Source organism: Lepidochelys kempii, chromosome 6 (assembly GCF_965140285.1).
Source record: "Lepidochelys kempii isolate rLepKem1 chromosome 6, rLepKem1.hap1, whole genome shotgun sequence".
In the NCBI taxonomy this organism is placed as follows: Eukaryota; Metazoa; Chordata; order Testudines; family Cheloniidae; genus Lepidochelys; species Lepidochelys kempii.
Genome location: NC_136385.1, coordinates 71,570,093 through 71,589,523, shown reverse-complemented (window position 1 = coordinate 71,589,523; position 19,431 = coordinate 71,570,093). Strand labels below are relative to the sequence as shown.

Sequence of the window (19,431 nt, the reverse complement as noted above, 5' to 3'; positions counted from 1 at the left end):
CTGGGTCTGGGGGTAGTGACTGCAGGGAGCCTGACTCCCAAGGTCTGTGAGAGTGAGGGATTGTCCTTCAGGGTAGGTTGTAGATCCTTGATGATGCACTGGAAAGGTTTCAGTTGGGAGCTGTAAGTGAGGGCTAGTGGCGTTCTGTTACTTTCTTTGCCGGGCCTGTCTGTAGTAGGTGACTTCTGGGTACCCTTTTGGCTCTGTCAATCTGTTTCTTCACTTCCCCAGATGGGTACTGTAGTTTTAAGAATGCTTGATAGAGATCCTGTAGGTGTTTGTCTGAGGGATTGGAGCAAATGCAATCAACTACAAAGTGGCTGGGTCACTACAAAAAATAATTTCCCCTCTGTTGATACTCACCTCTTCTTGTCAACTGTTGGGAATGGGCCACATCCACCATGATTAAATTGGCCTCGTTAGCACTGACCCCGTACTTGGTAAGGCAACTCCTATCTTTTCATGTGGTGTATATTTATATCTGCTTACTGTGTTTTCCATTTCATCTGATGAAGTGAGCTGTAGCTCACGAAAGCTTATGCCCAAATACATTTGTTAGTCTCTAAGGTGCCACAAGGACTCCTCATTGTTTTTACGGATACAGACTAACATGGCTACCCCTCTAATATAAACAAAAGTCACAGGAATCTTCTATAGTGGAAAGTGACAGGCAACCCAAATACAGAGATTACTACTTGCTCCCCTATGAGCATTTGATATTGTGTCCATTTGACCAGCTGGGTAAATATCCTAGTTCACACAGCATGTGGTTGTGTGTATTATGCCAATCACAATGTTAGAATTTCAGAGGAACAGCCGTGTTAGTCTGTATTCGCAAAAAGAAAAGGAGTACTTGTGGCACCTTAGAGACTAACCAATTTATTAGAATTTGCACAGCTTTTATTGTAGTCTTTTTTTTTTTTTTAATTGTCACTTGGGTCATTCCTAGGCTCTTATTGTATTCTCCCCCCCCCCCCCCCCCATTTGTCATTTAAGTAAATAGGAGTAGTGACTGTCCACTCACATCTGCTTCCAGTGATTGAAACCGATTAAGAAAATTTGGTGGGAAGTTTGTATTACTTTTAACCCAAACAATTTATTACCTGAGGCTTTGACCCAATTAGTAAATGAATGAACTAAATGGAGGGTACTATATACCATCCTCCTCCCCACCCCCACAAACAGCCTGTACTGTTTTGCTTCATTTGAGTATCTGTACAAATGGATGGCAGTAAAAGAACAAGCACAGCTGTTTTGTTTAATGAGGATACAAGGTGGAGTGAAGCAGTGCAGGTAGAAAGCATTGGCAGATTTGGAAAGCTATTGCATGCCCATGTGCATTTCCTTCCCCTGGCTGAAAGAGCAGCATTTGCAAAGCATGGACTGTCTCAGCTGTTGTGGAACAAGAGGCCTTTTCTCAGTAAGGCAGCTGATGCTCTGCAGTCTCCAAGGTTTTTTAGCTGCTTGTGAAAGAAAGAGTGAGTGGGGGTGGAGTTGAATAGGAATGTCTTAAACTGCCTAATTACAGGTAGTGGCCCGCTTTCTCCCCACCTGGGAAGAATTTGGCATCTTCTGGGTATTTATGCCTCCTAGCAACCAGTGCCTGGTGCAGCAACGTGACTTGCTTTTGAGCCAAGTTCTAAGCTTGCATAAGACTGAGGAGAAGAAACCTGGCCAAGTCTGGGATAAAACTCAGAGATGCCAACTGCCAGAGCTGAGCTTCCACCCTCCCTATGAACCCCATAACAAGCCCGATGTCTCCTTGCAACATTGACATAGATGGCAGGCTTTTAACTTAATGCATAAAACCCAAATCAAGTATCCCCCCCCCACCAGGTGTGAACAACAGAGTGTCTCTCCTTTTCTTGGAAGATCTGGCACTGAAGCTGGTAGTGGGCTTTCGCTTTCTGCTGCAAGGGGATGTCTGTTAACAAGATGTTTTGGGAAGCCTCCTTGCTAACAGAAGTGCTAAGAAGTTGTGCATTTTATTTATACTCTGCCTGCATATGACAGGTATGTACACACGCTACAAGGCAAAAGCTGGTGTCTTGGATAGCTGAGCTTCTGACACAGCTGATCCTATAATACACAAACGTGTCACTGCATCGGGGCTGCTTTCTGATCCTCCCCTTCCTCAGAAGCCATGGGCTGTTCTTAGCCTGTGGCTCTGTGCTTTTGAGGAAGCTGATCCTCTCTGCCTCTGATGCTGGGGCATAGCTACTGCAGGAATAATGCTCACTGAGGCATTCAGGGGGAAGGGCTGCTCTAGTTTCTTTGCTGCAGTGGGGCTTTCGTTGTCCGCTTCGGAGTGTGGAATAAAGAGCAAAATGGGGTGATTGGATCCTGGAGGGGATTGCCAACATGCATTAATTACTCTGCCACTGAAGGTTCTTGGAGGTGAGGAGGGAGATTGTTGCCGGAAGGGGGCTCCAAGCCAGCCCTCCATCCCTAGCCATTTCCCTGCAAGGGTTAATTAGATTAAATTAGGGAGAGAATTAAATTGTACTCCTCTTTGTAAGTCTTCTTTTGATGGATGCCTGTTTAATATTGACTGCACTGCTTGCTAGTGGTAAAGCGATTACAGCAGGAGGCACCTGCAATGAGATGTCCCCTCCCCCACACCCCAGTTGATTTATTTTGCAAAGAAACCCTCTCCCTTGTGTCCCCGTGCTGATAAATCACAATGCCCTGGCCATGCCTGCTGTTGGAACAGGAGAGGCGTAGGCTCGCTGTTCACAGTCAGGACATGTTTTCCTTCGGGATTTCAGTTCAGGGAAAACTCCTCTAGCTTACAGATCTGTGCAGAGTGATAAGAAACCTGCCCAGAGCTAACCGGAAACCCAAAACCAGATGTGCAAAATGGGAGCCTACTCTGTGCCTCCCTTCAGAGGGGTGGCTGGGATTCTGTGTGGTTCCCTTTGGGGAGAGGTCACTCTGTCTCCCAGGGAACTCTGAATTTGGTTGCAGCCTGGTGGTAGATTTATTTGTAACCCCCATCCCCTTGCCACTGTCTCCCCTCTACCCCAATTTTAATCTTTCCCTTTGCTTTTTTCCTCTCTTCCACCACATCCTCCACCCTCGCTCTGCTCACTTTCTCCCTCCTTCACCTGGGCACTGCCACCACTGGAGTGTCTCTCACCCTGAAACTGCATTTCCAGCCGTTCTGCTAAGAACATACATTCTGACGATCGTCTGCTTGCTGCACGACAGCTGTGAAAGATGTGGTGGGGCTGGGAGCCAAGTGCTCTTCCAAGGTCCCTGAAGCGGGTATGTTGGTAGGTCTGTAAAGACTGAGGCTTGTTAACCCGGTGTGTGGTGCGTGTATTATAATTTCAACTCTGGGTGGAATGGTCAGTGAATTGAGGCAAGTAGATTTCCAAGTGATCTGAAAGCACAATGCTCTATCCAACCCACAGCCCTTAGAATTTCTATAGGAACCCTACTAGAAAGGGCAGAGTGTGGGAGTCTTGGCGCCGAGCTTGTCAGGGCTTTGCTTTGTCACATCCTTGCTGTTTGTTGCTAGTGGAGCTTTCCTCCTTTTCAACAGCATCTGAACCAGTACAGGTCTGCTCCCTTTCTTACCCTCCCAGTTCTCTCTTCTATAAGCAAGTTGCTCAGTCTCCCAACACAGAATGCTTGGGTGGTCCTCCTTGCCTTGACTCTTCCTGTCTTTTGGTTGTCCATCACTCTGGCTCCCAACGGTCGCCCTTCCTTGCAATGGCCCTGTGAGTGGGTATTCTGAAGTAGTACCTCAAGTGGGGAGGGAGTAAGTGTTGCACTAAGTTTTGAAAACACATTTCTGCAAGTTTTATTGTTTGATATTTTTCCTTCATCTCTGTGCAGGAGGGTGTGTGTGTTTTATGTGCACGTGTATGTGTAGGATCATTGTCCTGTGTCCTCTGGAATAATGCAGCCACACAAATTGCCACATAATTCCTTATTTAGGTTTATCTAACTCTTAACATTTCACTGTCTCTTTGTCTGCTTTGTGTGGTTCGACAGTTCCACAGGGCAGGTGGCTATTTGAGAGTTATGTGCTGATGGATTCTGGGGGAGCAGGCAGTGCTTTCAGAGGTGGGGTGTTTTGCAAGCAGTATGGGGTGGCCTGCTCCAAGCTCCACCAGGGAAGCATTTTTATTCTGCAGGTGCAGGTCTGCTGGATGTGGGAGGGGGCTAGGACTGGGAGAAAGAACAACAGTGGGACTTCTGAAGGGAGAAGAGGGGGTTTGAGGTGGGTGCCCTGGTGGAGGCATTCAGATTGAAGGGACTAGGCAGCCAAGAGCCATTACAATTAAAACCAGGTGGTTTTCCATGTTGAAAACCTTACGCGTATAAAGTTTTCAGTTTGGTGTGAATTGTAATGACTCTCAGCTGCTAAACTGGCTTAAATTTCAGTGCCTTCCCCAACCTCCTTTCTCTCTCTTTCTCTCTCTCTATGCCCTCTGGTCCCCACCACTCCTAATCCATATCCCACACAACCCCAATCTGGTACAGACCTCTGCCTTCTGGAGAAGGTGCCTACCTATCTTGGAGCTCTGCTAGAAAGGCAATTTCCGATACGAGCCTCCCCCTCACTAGTCTCATGCCAAATGGGTACAATGGACCATACAGGAGACGGGCCCTTGCAACTGTCTAGACTTGACTTCTTTCCTGCATCTGTTTTGTGAAAAGTGTGGATTCTGAGTCTGTTTTCCTAAATGGTTTTTTGGTTCTTATGCATGTCCAGGGCCAGAGCTGGGTTACTCCCTGGCCCTGGGTCTTCAGGTCTGGGGAGGCTACCTCTGCTCTCTGAGATTCTTCACTGGCCATCTGTTCTGTCTGACTTTTTAAAACTTCAGTGGCGGATGGGGAACGTGGCCTCTGTCTCCACTTCATCCTCTTAGGGGTTTTCACAGCTAGGCAGTTTTAAAGTGTTATTTCATATGTATGACACCTAATCCAGGCAAACTCAGTGCCTAAGGCTATGGTTATAACCCCCCTCCCCCACCCTTGGGTACAATTGGCATCTCAAACCACTCCTTGGGTGATTACTATGAAACTCTCACAACCACTTGGCATTGTTGTCTTACAGCTCTGTTATCATGACAGCATTTGTTTATTATAGGGCTGGAAGGGAGACTCTCTCACTCTTTCACATCACCATCAGAAGACCAAACCACATCAGCCACACCATCAGAGGCTCATTCACCTGCACATCTATTAATGTGATATATGCCATCATGTGCCAGCAATGCCCCTCTTCCATGTACATTGGCCAAACCAGACAGTCGCTATGTAAAAGAATAAATGGACACAAATCGGACATCAGGAATGGTAACATACAAAAGCCAGTAGGAGACACTTCAATCTTCCTGGACATTCTATAACAGATTTAGAAGTAGCTATACTTGAACAAAAAAACTTCAGAAACAGACTTCAAAGAGAAACAGCAGAACTAAAGTTCATTTGCAAATTTAACACCATTAATTTGGGGTTGAATAGGCACTGGGAGTGGCTGGCTCATTACAAAAGCAGCTTTGCCTCTCCTGGAATTGACACCTCTTCATGTGTTATTGGGAGTGGACCACATCCACCCTGATCCAATTGGCCCTGTCAACGCTGGTTCTCCACTTGTGAGGTAATTTCTCTTCATGGGTCAGTATATAATGCCTGCATCTGTAATTTTCACTCCATGCATCTGAAGAAGTGGTTTTTTACTCACAAAAGCTTATGCCCAAATAAATCTGTTATTCTTTAAGGTACCACCGGGCTCCTTATTGTTTCTCTCACATCTGAATATCCATTACTTGCTGGTTGTGACCCAGAAGTCAGATGCGTAGCTGCGTGTACTTAGAGAGAGTCTCTGATGGATGCACTTCATTAGGGACTGCTAAGAACTGCCAGTGGAATCCATTTGCAGTGCATAAAGGGAAGGTTTATTATTGGTCCTACAAAACCCAGGAACTGTGCTATATATTCTTGAACACCATCTTCTAGGACCTTATCTATAACTAGCTATTTACATATGTACAGATTTTAAACACTCCAGCAACGGGGGCAATAGTAATGTTGATGGTCCTCTCCACAGGGAGTGTAGCTCTCCACCTGCCTGAACTTTACAGGAACACCCAGGCGTCTTTCATTTTTTCAGACTCCTGGCTTTCCAGAAGGAAACAGTTGTTATATTGCATGGTGCCTTTATTCTGGCTCAAATCATCTGGCAGATGAGGGAAAAAGGAGCAATTTCTATTCCATTCACCCCGCCTAAATTAGGGAAGTCAGCAGAGTGCCATCCTATGGTCTGGCAGAGCAAGGAACATTTCACCAATGAGCAGGGGCACCATTTCAGATGTGGGGAGGGGGGACAACTTTAACCATGATTCCAGGGGCTGCTTAGGCACCTGAAAACTAGGGTTGGGGTTTTTTTGGCTTTTTTTTTCCAGATAATAACTTGGAAATTAGCTGATAGTATCTAATTCCTATATTTAAAAAAAAAAGAATTTAAATAAATATTAGACCGACTCAGCTCTAATACTTGTGTGTTCTCACAATTTGTGTCAAGTCACTTAAGGGACACTGGTTAGGTTTAACATTTTAATGTATATTCTTTCTTCGTTACTAACTCTTAAATACAACAGTTGGAACAACTGTAGAAAAATCTAGAGGACTTTGTCACTTTTTGCAGTTCACCAAGCTTGGAATAGATCATTTAACTTGGGAAACATCCTGCTAGGCCAAGGCCCCGTGAGTTTATACTGCACCTGCCTGGGACTCCAGGGGCTTTACCTCACTACAAATGTCTAGAAGCTGACCTTAAATAGGAGTACTGCCAATTCCAAATGTTCAAAAATCATGAATCAGTCTCTCCAAAAATCATGAGATTGGCTTTAGAATCATGAGGTTACGTAAAAATAACAGATCTGGTGGTTCTTTTTATTTGCTTTCTGCTTTTTGAGCCTTTAGGGTGCACTGGGGTCACATTTTGAAGCTTTCTCCACAGCCGCAAGGACTAGAAACTTCATTTGTCTTAAAGAATGAAGGCTGAAATCGTCACATATCCACTTGACTCCAGGAGCTGGGGCTTTAATGAAAACAATAATTATAATGAGGCTCATGACAAAATCATGAGGGTTGGCAACACTGCTTTTACTTTTATTTAAAGGCTAGTTACTTTCCAGAAGGCTCTTAGACACAGTACTACAGTGATTGAGTTGCCGTTCTCACAGGAGAATATTTAAAACCAAACACCAAGAAAATTCCACCTTTTAAAGTTGAGGAAAATAATTGAGACTTCTGAGGTATATCAGGGTCACTGCAGTCAGGAAAGGAAAATAAACAAGTACAGGAGTTCTGGGTAGCTCTTCCTCTTGAAAGAGAGTTGGAGGGTCAAATCTTCTAGTCCTTAATCTAGTAAAACTTCTGTTGCCATCATCGCCTCCACTCATAGATATAAACACGTGCTTAATAACTATACACTTCATACTTAAATAACTAAGCCATCTTATCCAGGGCTGCACATTTCATACACGGTGGCTCAGGGACTACATTTTCTGGCATATGCTGAACAGCGCTGAGCACACAGATGGTAGCCATTCAATAATACAAATCATGACAATAATCGTCAACTTTATGGACTCTGTGGATGCAATTTCTGTTCTTCGTTATGGAATTTGAGGCATAAACACATCTGATACTTATGACGCTTTCTGATTCCTTCCTTTTCTCGAACTCAAAACAAAAAATGACATGACAAAATGGTTTTCCATTAAAATGTAAAATTGCACAGCAGCCATTGCTCTACAACTCAGCATGGGGCAGAACCTACCACCCCTTGGGAGTTAAGTGATCTCCTCTCATCTGACTCTCATTCTCCATCCTTCCTGACTTCTGTGCTGCTTTTCATTCTGTCAACCATGACATCCATCCCAACCTCCTGAGACCGTTTGCTGTAGTCTCAAAGAACTGGCCACCTCGGTTTTGCTCCCATCTACCAGAGTCCTCTTTTTTGCTGCATTGCAGCAGAGACATAGGCTGGTCTGCTGGATAGGGAGCTAGCCCTGAAAGACCTGGGTTCTGTTCCCCCCCATGGACTTCCTGTATGACCTCAAGCCAGTGCCTGAAGGGCAGAGTTTCAAAACCTTTTAGGCAAGGTGCAGCTAGGCATCTAGTGGGGGTTACAAAGCACCTAACCCAGGCACTTTTGAAAATTCCACGAGGTGCCTAAATATTTATGAAAATCTGGCATTTAGTCTGTGTATGCCTCAGTGTCCCATCTGTACAATGGGGATAACAGCCCTGCTCTATCTCACTGAGGGGCTGTGAGGAGAAATGGGTTAGACCTTGTGAGGTGCTCAGATACTATGGTGGGGCCACATAAGTACCACAGGTAGAGTGAAAAGAAAAGGAGTACTTGTGGCACCTTAGAGACTAACAAATTTATTTGAGCATAAGCTTTTGTGAGCTACAGCTCACTTCATCGGATGCATTCAGTGAAAGCTCACGAAAGCTTATGCTCAAATAAATTTGTTAGTCTCTAAGGTGTCACAAATACTCCTTTTCTTTCTGCGAATACAGACTAACACGGCTGCTACGCTGAAACAGGTAGAGTAGGAACTTTTCTCTGTACCACTTCCCTTGGTTTTGGGCCCTTCTTTTCACCTATGCCCCCAAACCCCTCCCCCTTTTCTGAAGGTAACCTTGGCTCAGAGGGCTTGGCTGTATTTTTTCTGAATCCCGTGTGTTATCTCTAAAATAACCCCTTCTCCCTCCCAACCACCCACTTCCCCAGGGATTCCTGTTTTACAGGCTAAACTTCCAGATCCTTAACTTAATCACCAGCCCTTTCTTACCTTAATCACCCTGCCTCTGTTTGTAAACAAAACACTGACTCCCTGCCCCAGGGGCACCTCTCCTCTGCAGAACTTACATTTCACACTATGGCTATGTCTACACCAGGGGTTCTCAACCTTTTCCATTCTGTGGCCCCTCCCCAACATGCTGTCATAAATATAAAGGGAAGGGTAAACCCCTTTGAAATCCCTCCTGGCCAGGGGAAAGCTCCTCTCACCTGTAAAGGGTTAAGAAGCTAAAGGTAACCTCGCTGGCACCTGACCAAAATGACCAATGAGGAGACAAGATACTTTCAAAAGCTGGGAGGAGGGAGAGAAACAAAGGGTCTGTGTCTGTCTGTAGTCGTCTTGGCCAGGGACAGAACAGGAATGGAGTCTTAGAACTTTTAGTAAGTAATCTAGCTAGGTATGTGTTAGATTATGATTTCTTTAAATGGCTGAGAAAAGAATTGTGCTGAATAGAATAACTATTTCTGTCTGTGTATCTTTTTTGTAACTTAAGGTTTTGCCTAGAGGGGTTCTCTATGTTTTTGAATCTAATTACCCTGTAAGATATCTACCATCCTGATTTTACAGGGGGGATTTCTTTATTTCTATTTACTTCTATTTTTTATTAAAAGTCTTCTTGTAAAACACTGAATGCTTTTTCATTGTTCTCAGATCCAAGGGTTTGGGTCTGTGGTCACCTATGCAAATTGGTGAGGCTTTTTATCCAACATTTCCCGGGAAAGGGGGGGTGCAAGTGTTGGGAGGATTGTTCAGTGTTCTTAAGATCCAAGGGTCTGGGTCTGTAGTCACCTAGGCAAATTGGTGAGGCTTTTTACCAAACCTTGTCCAGGAAGTGGGGTGCAAGGTTTTGGGAAGTATTTTGGGGGGAAGGACGCGTCCAAACAGCTCTTCCCCAGTAACCAGTATTAGTTTGGTGGTGGTAGCGGCCAGTACAAGGTGTAATATTTTGTACCTTGGGGAAGTTTTGACCTAAGCTGGTAAAGATAAGCTTAGGAGGTTTTTCATGCAGGTCCCCACATCTGTACCCTAGAGTTCAGAGTGGGGGAGGAACCGTGACACATGCTATGAAAACTCCACGGCCCACCTGTGCCACAACCGCCGCTGTTCTGCATATAAAAGCCAGGGCTGACGTTGGGGGTAGCAAGCAGGGCAATTGCCTGGAGACCCACACCATGCAGGGGGGGAGGCCTTGCGAAGCTAAGATGCTCAGGCTTCACCTTCAGGTCTGGGTGGCAGGGCTCACAGTGGCTGGGCTTTGGCTTTTTGCCCTGAGCCCCAGTGAGTCTAATGCCAGTCTTGTTTGACGGACTTCCTGAAACCTGCTTGCAGCCCCCCCAAGGGGCCTCAGACCCCTGGTTGAGAACTGCTGGTCTGCACTACGCAGCTTTTAGTGACACGGCTGTGTTGCTACAGCTGTGCCGCTAAAAGTCGCGCAGTGTAGCCGCAGCCGACAAAAATTTCCACCCCCAACGAGTGGTGTTAGCATTGTTGGTAGGAGAGCGCGCCTACCGACAAAGCGCTGTTCACGCCGGCGCTTGTCATCAGCAACACTCGTGTCTTTCAGGGGTGTGTGGTGTTTTTAAAAACAAAACAAAAAAAACCCCACCTCTGAAAGGCAAAAGTTTTGTCATTCAGTTGCCAGTGTAGACATAGCCTAATACTGTGCTGTAGTTGAGAGCTCCACCTGGGAGCTTCCACACCTCCTGTTTGAAACTCGGGGGAAGGGGGCTGTGTCGTCCTCCCCTCCCCCATGGTACCCCTGCCAATTGGGGTGAAGAGAGAGAGAAACCATGTGGAATCCTCCCCTTCTTCCATTACCCCTGTGCTGGAAATATCTGAACTCATGGGGAGAGAAGATGAGCTATACAGATTCTGCAGAAGCAGGGAGAGTGGAAAGAGGAGAGTCAGCCCTTAGCTTTTCAGGACTTATCCCTGCAAGGCCTGTAAATCAGCTCTGCTCTGCCTTCCCCTGGAACTAGCTTTATCGAGTGTGCTTTTTTCTTTCCTTCCAGCTTTCCTTCTACCTTCGAGACTGGAAGCACTGCTGAGAGAAGCTCTTTGTAGTGGTAGGGCTGGTGAAGGAAGGGCGGTGTACATGTGTGGGCATTGCTGAGGAGGGTCCCTGCAAGGCTGGAGGGGCAGTCATCTGAGGTGCCTAAAGGAGAAGGGAAAGGGGTTCCTGGGACTGCTTCTAAAAAGAAAGTGTTTTGTGTAAGTTTAAAAAGTCATGTCGCCCAAGATAAAAAGGCATATCTTCTGTGTTTGGTCGTGCATTGCCTGGTTATGATGATGGGGAATGATGGAATGGTGGGCTTGCCACCTTCAGTTGGATGTATATTGTGGCCAAACATAGTGACGTTCTGATTGAAACCCTTCTGCCTGGTGGACCCAAGTTGTATGGGCCAAGAATGGCTGATATGGGTGGACTCTCCCTTTCCAGATAGGAGTGGTGGGGCTTTCATTAGGCTTGGTCATGAGGAGTGGTCTGTAGACCAGTTGACTGCAGCAAGAGTGGATGGTGCTGCTCTGTTGTGGTTGCACGGCTCTTCCCTGAGCGTTCTCAAAGGGAGTTGTGGGGAGTTGTTCCTCTTCCCTAATGGCATTCTTATGTGGCGTTCCAGAGCTTTCCATCTTGGTTTCCCCTCCTGCCAGCGTGTCGAAGGCGCTGTTAGGAAAGTTAGTGAGGAGAGTTTGGGCTTTGGTGCTGTCAATGTGCTGAAGACTCCCAGCTCTAGATCTCTGCCTCACCTGCCTTAGTTCAGTGTCTGAGGGAGATTCGGGCATGGACAAGGCTGAGATGATGCTGGCAGACTGGGAGAAGCAGCCAGAAGATATGGCGAAGATGGAGCAGGGCCTGCTCTTTGATGTTCTCTGGCTCTTTGTCTTGCACATTTGGCGTGCCATCCAGGCTTTTAAAACAATAAATTCCCACTGGGAGCCTTACTGTCCTAGTTCACACAGTGCTCATGCTTAATAATATGTAATCTCCAATTTATGAGTTTAGCAACTTTTAAAATCCCTTTTGTTTTGTGCTGGGCTTCTTATTTAGCTGTTGTTTCCTGCTAATCTATTTTGGTCTCTCTGAAGTTCGCAGCCTGAATCTAACTGCAGCCCTTCTGTGGCTGCAACCATCCTGGTAGTATTCTCCTCCAGCAAATCTGCCTGGCCACGGTATGATGCAATGATCTCCAGGGTTCCTTGTTCTCATGCTGTGACATTCATGTCTTAATCTTGCCATAGATCTTCCCCCCCACCCCCATTCATTTCATTGACATAGATTAATAGGTATTTCACATGTGATGTGCATGCACTTCCTCCCCACTGACACGTCCCATCACAGCTAACCCCCACACAGCGTTGGCCATGAATTAAAGACATTTGTTGGCAGGGAATGTTGCCACATGGAAAATTATCACCAGCTTTCACTGACACCATCTTAATCTGATCAAGATTCTCCTGACAACTAGCACCGGGAGAAAAGGTTTGGTTCTCATCAAGGCTTGCGGATGTGTTTTGTGAATTAGGAAACTATTCTACTTTGTTGGGGCGGGGGAAGATGGGCATGATTGGAAGAGCAGTGAATGAGCAAGAAGTCATGGAAGTGACCAGTGAGAAGTTGGTTGGGCTGCTTGTTCTCTTCATTTACTCTTGCAGGAATGTGTAAGGGCCCCGGGGGGATAATATTTAGAAAGAGGAGCCAGGATTAGCCAGGGTTTGAGTGGTATCCGAATGGAGCTTGCTTTCTTCTCTGCCACCTCAGTTTATGGCCCAGATTGAGAGGGACTGGGGAGGAACTTGTCCCATGAACTCTGCCTCTAGTCATCTGTCCTGTGAGATAAAGCAAGGCAGAGTTGATGAATAGCTTTGGAAAGAAACTCCATAATTGACTTTTAATCTTTTCATACCCGCTAGGGAGGGTGGGGGGTGGGCAGGGAGGGAGGAAGAAAACAGACTTCTCACAAAAATCTGCTTTTTATTAGCTTACTGGGGAAGGGGAGGAGACTTGGGAGAAGTGGCAGAAGAGACTAGAGAGATGGGTCAGGGGAACAGATGGGAGGGAAAGTGAAATACCGAGGGAGACAGGGATTTGGGAAGAAGAGCAAGAAGTGGGACTAGTATGAGCAGAGGAAGAAGAAAGTGTGTGTGTGGGGGGAGTGCTGGTGACTTAGTGAGTCAGATGCTGTGTGTAAATGTGATATTGATGTCTGATTCCTTTCCATTCCACTCCTAAATTTAGCCTAGAGAAACTGCCTCCTTGTTTTTTCCCTTTGCCGGAGGTGCTTGCTTCTTCTCTGTAGATCTCCTGCTAACCCTCCTTGCACTGATCCCTAGCACACATGGAGTATGCACAGTGCTAAGGGGCCTATCTGTAACATGCTGCAGGAAAACTCTCCAAAGTGTCTCCCACTTACACACCCGCTACTCCAAAGTGGCTCCCTGCCATCCCTGCTGGAGAAAGTTCAACTTCTCTGCAAGAGCCTTGGAGGAGGGTCTGATGGTAACACAGATGTATTGCCTCCCCTTTGCAGCAAGAACCAATTACTACTCTGCAGGTGGGCTCCTTTGGAATAAAACAAGGCACCTACAAAACGCCTCATACACTAGATCTATCAGAGATTCCAAAGCCAGCTTCTGATTTCTCTTTTTTAAAGCCACAGTTCATGATTACATGTTGTCACTAGGATGGTGTAATGCAGGGTTGAGGGTCTGGCACAGTTGCCCTAGAAATAAAATCTTTACAAGAGCATGTTATTGCCAATAGCTTCAGTATGCAAAGGAACTAGATACTAGATCGGCTAGGACATCACTTAGGCAGCAATAATTCTGTCACTCAGCAGTGAATAGTTTCATAAATGGCTTTGACAGCAAAACAGGGTTCAGACTGGGAGGAAAATATGATGTAGTTAATCTATGTGAGCTCTGCCCACAATCGCAGAGTAGCTGGATGCTTCTGCTAAAATGATCAGCGGTGAACTAGTTAATAATGTTGACCTTTTAAACTCTCATGAGGCACCAGAGTAAGTACTCTATTGCACAGAAACAGTGCAAGCCCCTTTCAGAACTATTGTTTGTTTTGTCTGTATTTGTAAACTCTCATTGGGACCTAGAAAGTTTTCTTCAGAAATATATTGGTTGGGATTTTTTAATTTTTTTTAATTTTTAATTTCAAGGCTTAATTTCTGCAGCAACTGAGGAGGGCACTAGAAAAGTGGTGGTTTGATGTACTTGGACCAGCTGAACTGGGCTCAAAGTGTCAAAATATCAGCACTATTTTTTCCACCCACTGGTAGCAAAACACTGAACAAACAGAATCTTACAGAAACAAAGCATGCAGAAGGCTAGGTGGAGGCTTTTGTGTATTTAATAATAAAACCAATGTTCATATAAAGCTTCTTGTGAACTGTTGACAGAGTAAAAGTCACTAGGGCAAACTTGAGTGATCTATCTCAGGATTCATGAGGTTCATGTAGTCTTGTGTGGGTTAGAAACAAGATAGTGCACTAGGTGGACCAGTGATCTGTCCCAGTAGAGCAATTTCTATTTTCCTATATTGACTTGAGCAATATATTTTACTAAGACATTGCACAATCCCACAGTACTTTATAGGCTCTCCCACAAACCCTGCTTTGGGAAGCTTTTTCAGACACTGTTGAACATGAGGCCTCGGCAAAACTGTAATGCACTGCACGTTAAGGGTTGGCGGGACTGCAGTGTGGACGCAGGCTGAACTGAGTAGCAGAAACCAGGAGGGTAAATGTGGCCACGGTGAACAGGTAAACTTTGCTAGCACAATTTATTCTTTTAACTGTAACTTTTACCCTTTGAAATGATGCAGCAATCTAGCACAGAGAGGGTTAGAGAGGTTCCCAAGGCCACAGAAAGATTCAGAATGAGAGCCAGATTAGAATTTAGGAGTTCCTGGCTTGTGTTTGTAGCATGTGTAGCTGCCATGTAATTAACGTTAGTTTATTTGCGTACTGCAATCCTATTGGTTAAAACAACCTAAAAGTTGGGTGGAGTCTTGATAAAACTAGAACAGTGTGACAAGACTGCCATGAAATGAAATTCAGCCCTCTGGCAGTGTAGCCACAGGATATGTCTTGCTCCTTGTTAACTGGCAGTGGTGTTTTTGGGTGGTTGTGGCATGTGTTCATATATTTTCATGTATTACATTTAAGAGTTATTTTAAAAAAATCTGCTTGTGACTGGTTGTAAGATGTTACACCCTTGTCTGAAGGTCAGGAACTATTTGGCTGACTCCCCCTGGCAGGCTGGCATGGTGGTGGGATTCAGCCTCAGCACAGGAGTTTGAGCCTCTTTGATGAGGGAAAACAGCTAGAAGGAGTGACAGGAAGTCCTGCAGAGAGACGCCCTGGGAATAGCCAACTCTGGAGGTGTAAGGCCTAAGTTTGTTTATAAGTAACTGCGGGCTCAGTTGCTTAAGTTAAGAATACTGCAAAACCCAGGATCCTACCCATTTGCTGAGCTATTCTAGGAAATGCTTTCTTTATAGATTTGCTTGCTTGGTTTGAAGACCATGGCGTCTTCTTGCATGTCTTTAATTTTTAGATTGTTTCTTAGAGAAAATAACACAAAGGGCTGTCTACACTGGGAATGTACATCGGCATAGCTGCGTCTCTCGGGGCACACCACTGAGAGACGTAGCTATGACGACCTAACCCATGGTGTAGAAAGTGTTATCTTCTGTCAACCTAGCTACCACATCTCAGGGAGGTGGAACACCTGTGCAAGTGGGAGAACCCCTCCTGTTGGCATATAGGTAGTGTCTACATTGATGCCTCTGTAGTGGTTGAGGTGTGGACATACCCAAAGGTCCCGTTTTCATGCAAATGTCCCTAGTCATAAAACACAAAGGAACTTAATATTAAAAAACCTGCTGCACAGAAATGATTCTACCTGGATATCGCATCTACTCTCAATTCTCCATAATGTTTTCTGAAGCTTAATGGACCAAAATACTCCCAGGTGTAATTCTTCTGAGTTGCGCAAGGAACAACTTTGGTCCATTAAACCTACCTTGCTTCATAGAGTGGGATTTTTTATTTTTTCTGATTGCCTGGAAGCTGAGGATTACACAGATTTTCCCATCTGCTAATGTACTATTTCATAGCTCATGATTTGAAGGGCTTAACTTCCCCTGAATTGTTAATGGGTCACAGACCACCTGCCTCTTTACATGAAGCCTGCAGAAATAAAATAGAGTAGATCAGACCTGAAACTGGAGTGACTGGTCGTGCTAAATTTGATGCTTTGTACGCTTAACTAAATCTCTAAAGAATACTTTCACTGCTGGATGACGAGGTTACCTGTACTATTAGAACTGCCCCACTAACGTACCAGTAAATGGTGGTGAATGCCTGTATGTTCAGCACAGCAGATGTATTTTACCTGGGCATGGCTAGAACATTTAGCAGGCACGCAGGCTACCTTTGGGGAAAACAATGGGTGGAAACTTGCACTAGTTCTAATGAAGGAAGCTGAATTTAGAAAGCCTGTGAATTGGAGGTTAAAACTTCAGTGCCCTATGGTGGTGTCTGCTATGAGGCAGTGATGTTAACTGAGTGAGACGGCATCAGTCAGCAGCATTGGGCCTGAGGTGCTGGAGTGTCTGCGCCTCTCTATGGTGTCTGTTCTGTTTCATAACTTGTAATGCTCCTGGCGGGCAACCCTGTAGACCAAGTGAGAGGCAACGGCATGGGTCGGGCAAGAATTTGTTACGACATGCCAGTGCCTGGAGAAATGCTGTGTCTGCAGCCTTTTCCGATTGGCGCCAAGCTCATGGCAGGGGATTCCTTACCGCTGCTGAGGTAAATGAAAAAAAAAAACAGATTAGGGGGACACCCCTGTAAAGTTCTTCTTGCGTGAGCCCAATGGTGTGACAGTGAGGCTCGCTTAGTTCTGTTTAAAAGCTCATATGTGAGAACTTCTGTCTTTTCTATTGGGATGAGGCTTTTGGCGGCATTTGTAGAGTGAGCTGATGCTGTAGGCTTCATAATGAAACAGCAATATCTCTTCAGCATTTGGTACCATGCTCCTTACTCTAATTTGTAGGCCATATCTACCCCAGGGATTTCCCCCGTGACAGACATGGATGGCTGGTCATGCGCTGGTGCAAACCCCTGTTACAGGCAGGGTATAAGCTATGATTTGCACTAGTGTAGTCAGCCCTGTCTGAAATCCCTGGTGTAGACAAGGCCTTTCTGAACCTGAGAGTCATGTATTGCCCAACATCCTAATGGCACAGCAGTGGAGGGGGGAGCTATAGGGTGCGACACAGCTAAGTAGCAACACTGCAAAACTGGTGAAGCTTTTGAGGTGTTCCCTGCATGTTTGTGGGGAGGAGGACTCTCTTCATGCTGTGATGCATCCTCAAATACTGGAGAGGAGCCACAGTCAGACCTACCCAACTTTCCCTGACTGTTTCCCCCTTCTACAGCTGCCTCCACTTTGGGCTTTTGCCAGGAGACAGTAGAAGCGATATATTTCCATGAGAGAAGTCAATGTCACTCCTCTCTCTAAGACAAAGGATGTCACAAGTGCTGATTTGTCCATCTCCAGCAAGTCCCTACAGCCCTTGAACTGGGTCCCCCTCATGTTGCAGCCCTGTGTGAGGGGTATTCATATGGGGAAGAGAGATATGCAGTTATCAGGAGCTACCCTGCTGAGTCTGAGTTCTTTGAATCATAGAAGATTAAGGTTGGAAGAGACCTCAGAAGACCATCTAGTCCAACCCCCTGCTCAAAGCAGGACCAACCCCAACTAAATCATCCCAGCCAGGACTTTGTCAAACCAGGCATTAAAAACCTCTAAAGATGGCAATTCCACCACCTCCCTAGGTAACCCATTCCAGTGCTTCACCACCCTCCTAGTGAAATAGATTTTCCTAATATCCAACCTAGACCTCCCGCACTGCAAGTTGAGATCATTGCTCCTTGTTCTGTCATCTGCCACCACTGAGAACAGCCTAGCTCCATCCTCTTTGGAACCCGCCCTTCAGGTAGTTGAAGACTGCTATCAAATCCCCCCTCATTCTTCTGCAGACTAAATAAGCCCAGTTCCCTCAGCCTCTCCTCATAAGTCATGTGCCCCAGCCCCTTAATCATTTTGAAGGCATTGATTGTACAGTTCCATGCAATTTGCTCACCATTTCGGAGGGAGGATCATCTTGTCACTGAGAATTGTTGTTTTTCCTGGGCAGCAGCATGTGTTTCACTTCTGAGAGCATGAGTTTTCACGGGGTTGGTTCCTTTGCTTCTATGTGATGAGGCCCTGGCAGAGTTGCGTTCTCTTCTGCCCTGTGTTGAAAATGATCCATAGGGTTTTCACTGATGGAGGGTGGGGAAGGAGAGAGAATGTATCCCGGATCATAGCCAGACTTGTGTGGCAGCAGAGTCATCACGGCATGCTAAGAGTGGGACTCCTGGCTTTGTCAGTAAATTTGGGAAAATCTCCCCTTTCCTGTTCCTCCAAAATGGTGGACCTGTGATGGAGGTGATTATATTGATTACCGTGGGGCGAAGGTCACAGCTGTTTGTTTCTAGAGTTCCTCCTGCTGGCTGATTTCTGGACAGCCCCAGAGGAAGCTATTTATTTTTTCATTTGTCTCCAAAGCGAATGGGCTCTTTAACTGTGCATCTTGTTTTCTGACTGGCTAATGACCTCTTGGCCCAAACTGAGGCCTTTTCTGTCCTGTCTGTGTTACAGGCAAGAGCCACACCACACAGAAGGTGATTCCTGTCTGGGTCCATGTCATTGTCCTGACGTTCAGGGCCTGGATGAAGGTGCGGTGGTGAGGGGAGGGCAGAATCTGAACGGCTAATGGCAGTGTCTGGCAGGATACGGTTGATGGAAAGCTATGCTGAAAGTCTCTGGAGAGGAGAAGCCCAGCACTTTTCTCTGAGAGCTCTTCTACTTCGTGCTACCCCTCTTTCCTGGCTCCCTACCTTCCCACTCGGGTCTAGACATCCTGTTTTGGTGCCCAGAATGTAGGGTCATTCTTACGTCTGGGGAAATGGGACAGAATCATGGGGCTGTCACACAGACTTTTCTAACTTCCCTTTCTTTCTGTCTAGCTTGTGAGTGGTAAGAGATTCAGGGCTCACGGTCCCTGGAAAGGTGATTATTTATGGCACTCTACAGGGGAGTGATTTGTGATTATCCCCCAACCTCCCTTTGTATTTTTCAGCTAGCTGGGTAGAGGTGGGACAGACGTGCCAGGCTTGTCATTCATTCTCCTGCCAAGGACAAGGGGATAGAGCATGTTATGATACCCACAGGCTGTCCTGTCAACTTCTTTTTGTTCTTCTGTTCTCTTTCTAGGTGTGTTGTCGTGCTCTTCAACCCTAGGAAAAATAAGCAACACCATATTCTAAACAGCTCCAGGTGAGTGAAACTCGGAGATACACAGACAGCTGGCCTCGTATTACTTGGGATGTGAATTTGGAGTCCTCTTTCTGGCTCTAGCAAACTATAAGAGTCTCTGGGGATAAAGGTGCCCAGAGCTACTGAGTCCTAAACTCACTTGTGTCGGACTAGTGGCTGTGGGGAGGAGTTACCTGCTAATTTAACCCTA

The 19,431-nt window shown here is 45.9% G+C and overlaps 1 protein-coding gene across 4 annotated transcripts in view; it reads left to right on the top strand.

The window, feature by feature from the left end:
- Window positions 1-19,431, top strand: part of MAPKBP1 (mitogen-activated protein kinase binding protein 1) — a 122,629-nt gene that overhangs the window by 51,428 nt on the left and 51,770 nt on the right. For all 4 annotated transcript variants that reach the window (XM_073348682.1, XM_073348681.1, XM_073348679.1 and 1 more), the window contains one exon: window positions 19,179-19,241. In XM_073348682.1, the coding sequence (XP_073204783.1) occupies window positions 19,179-19,241 (63 nt within the window). The remainder of the gene's footprint in view (window positions 1-19,178; window positions 19,242-19,431) is intronic.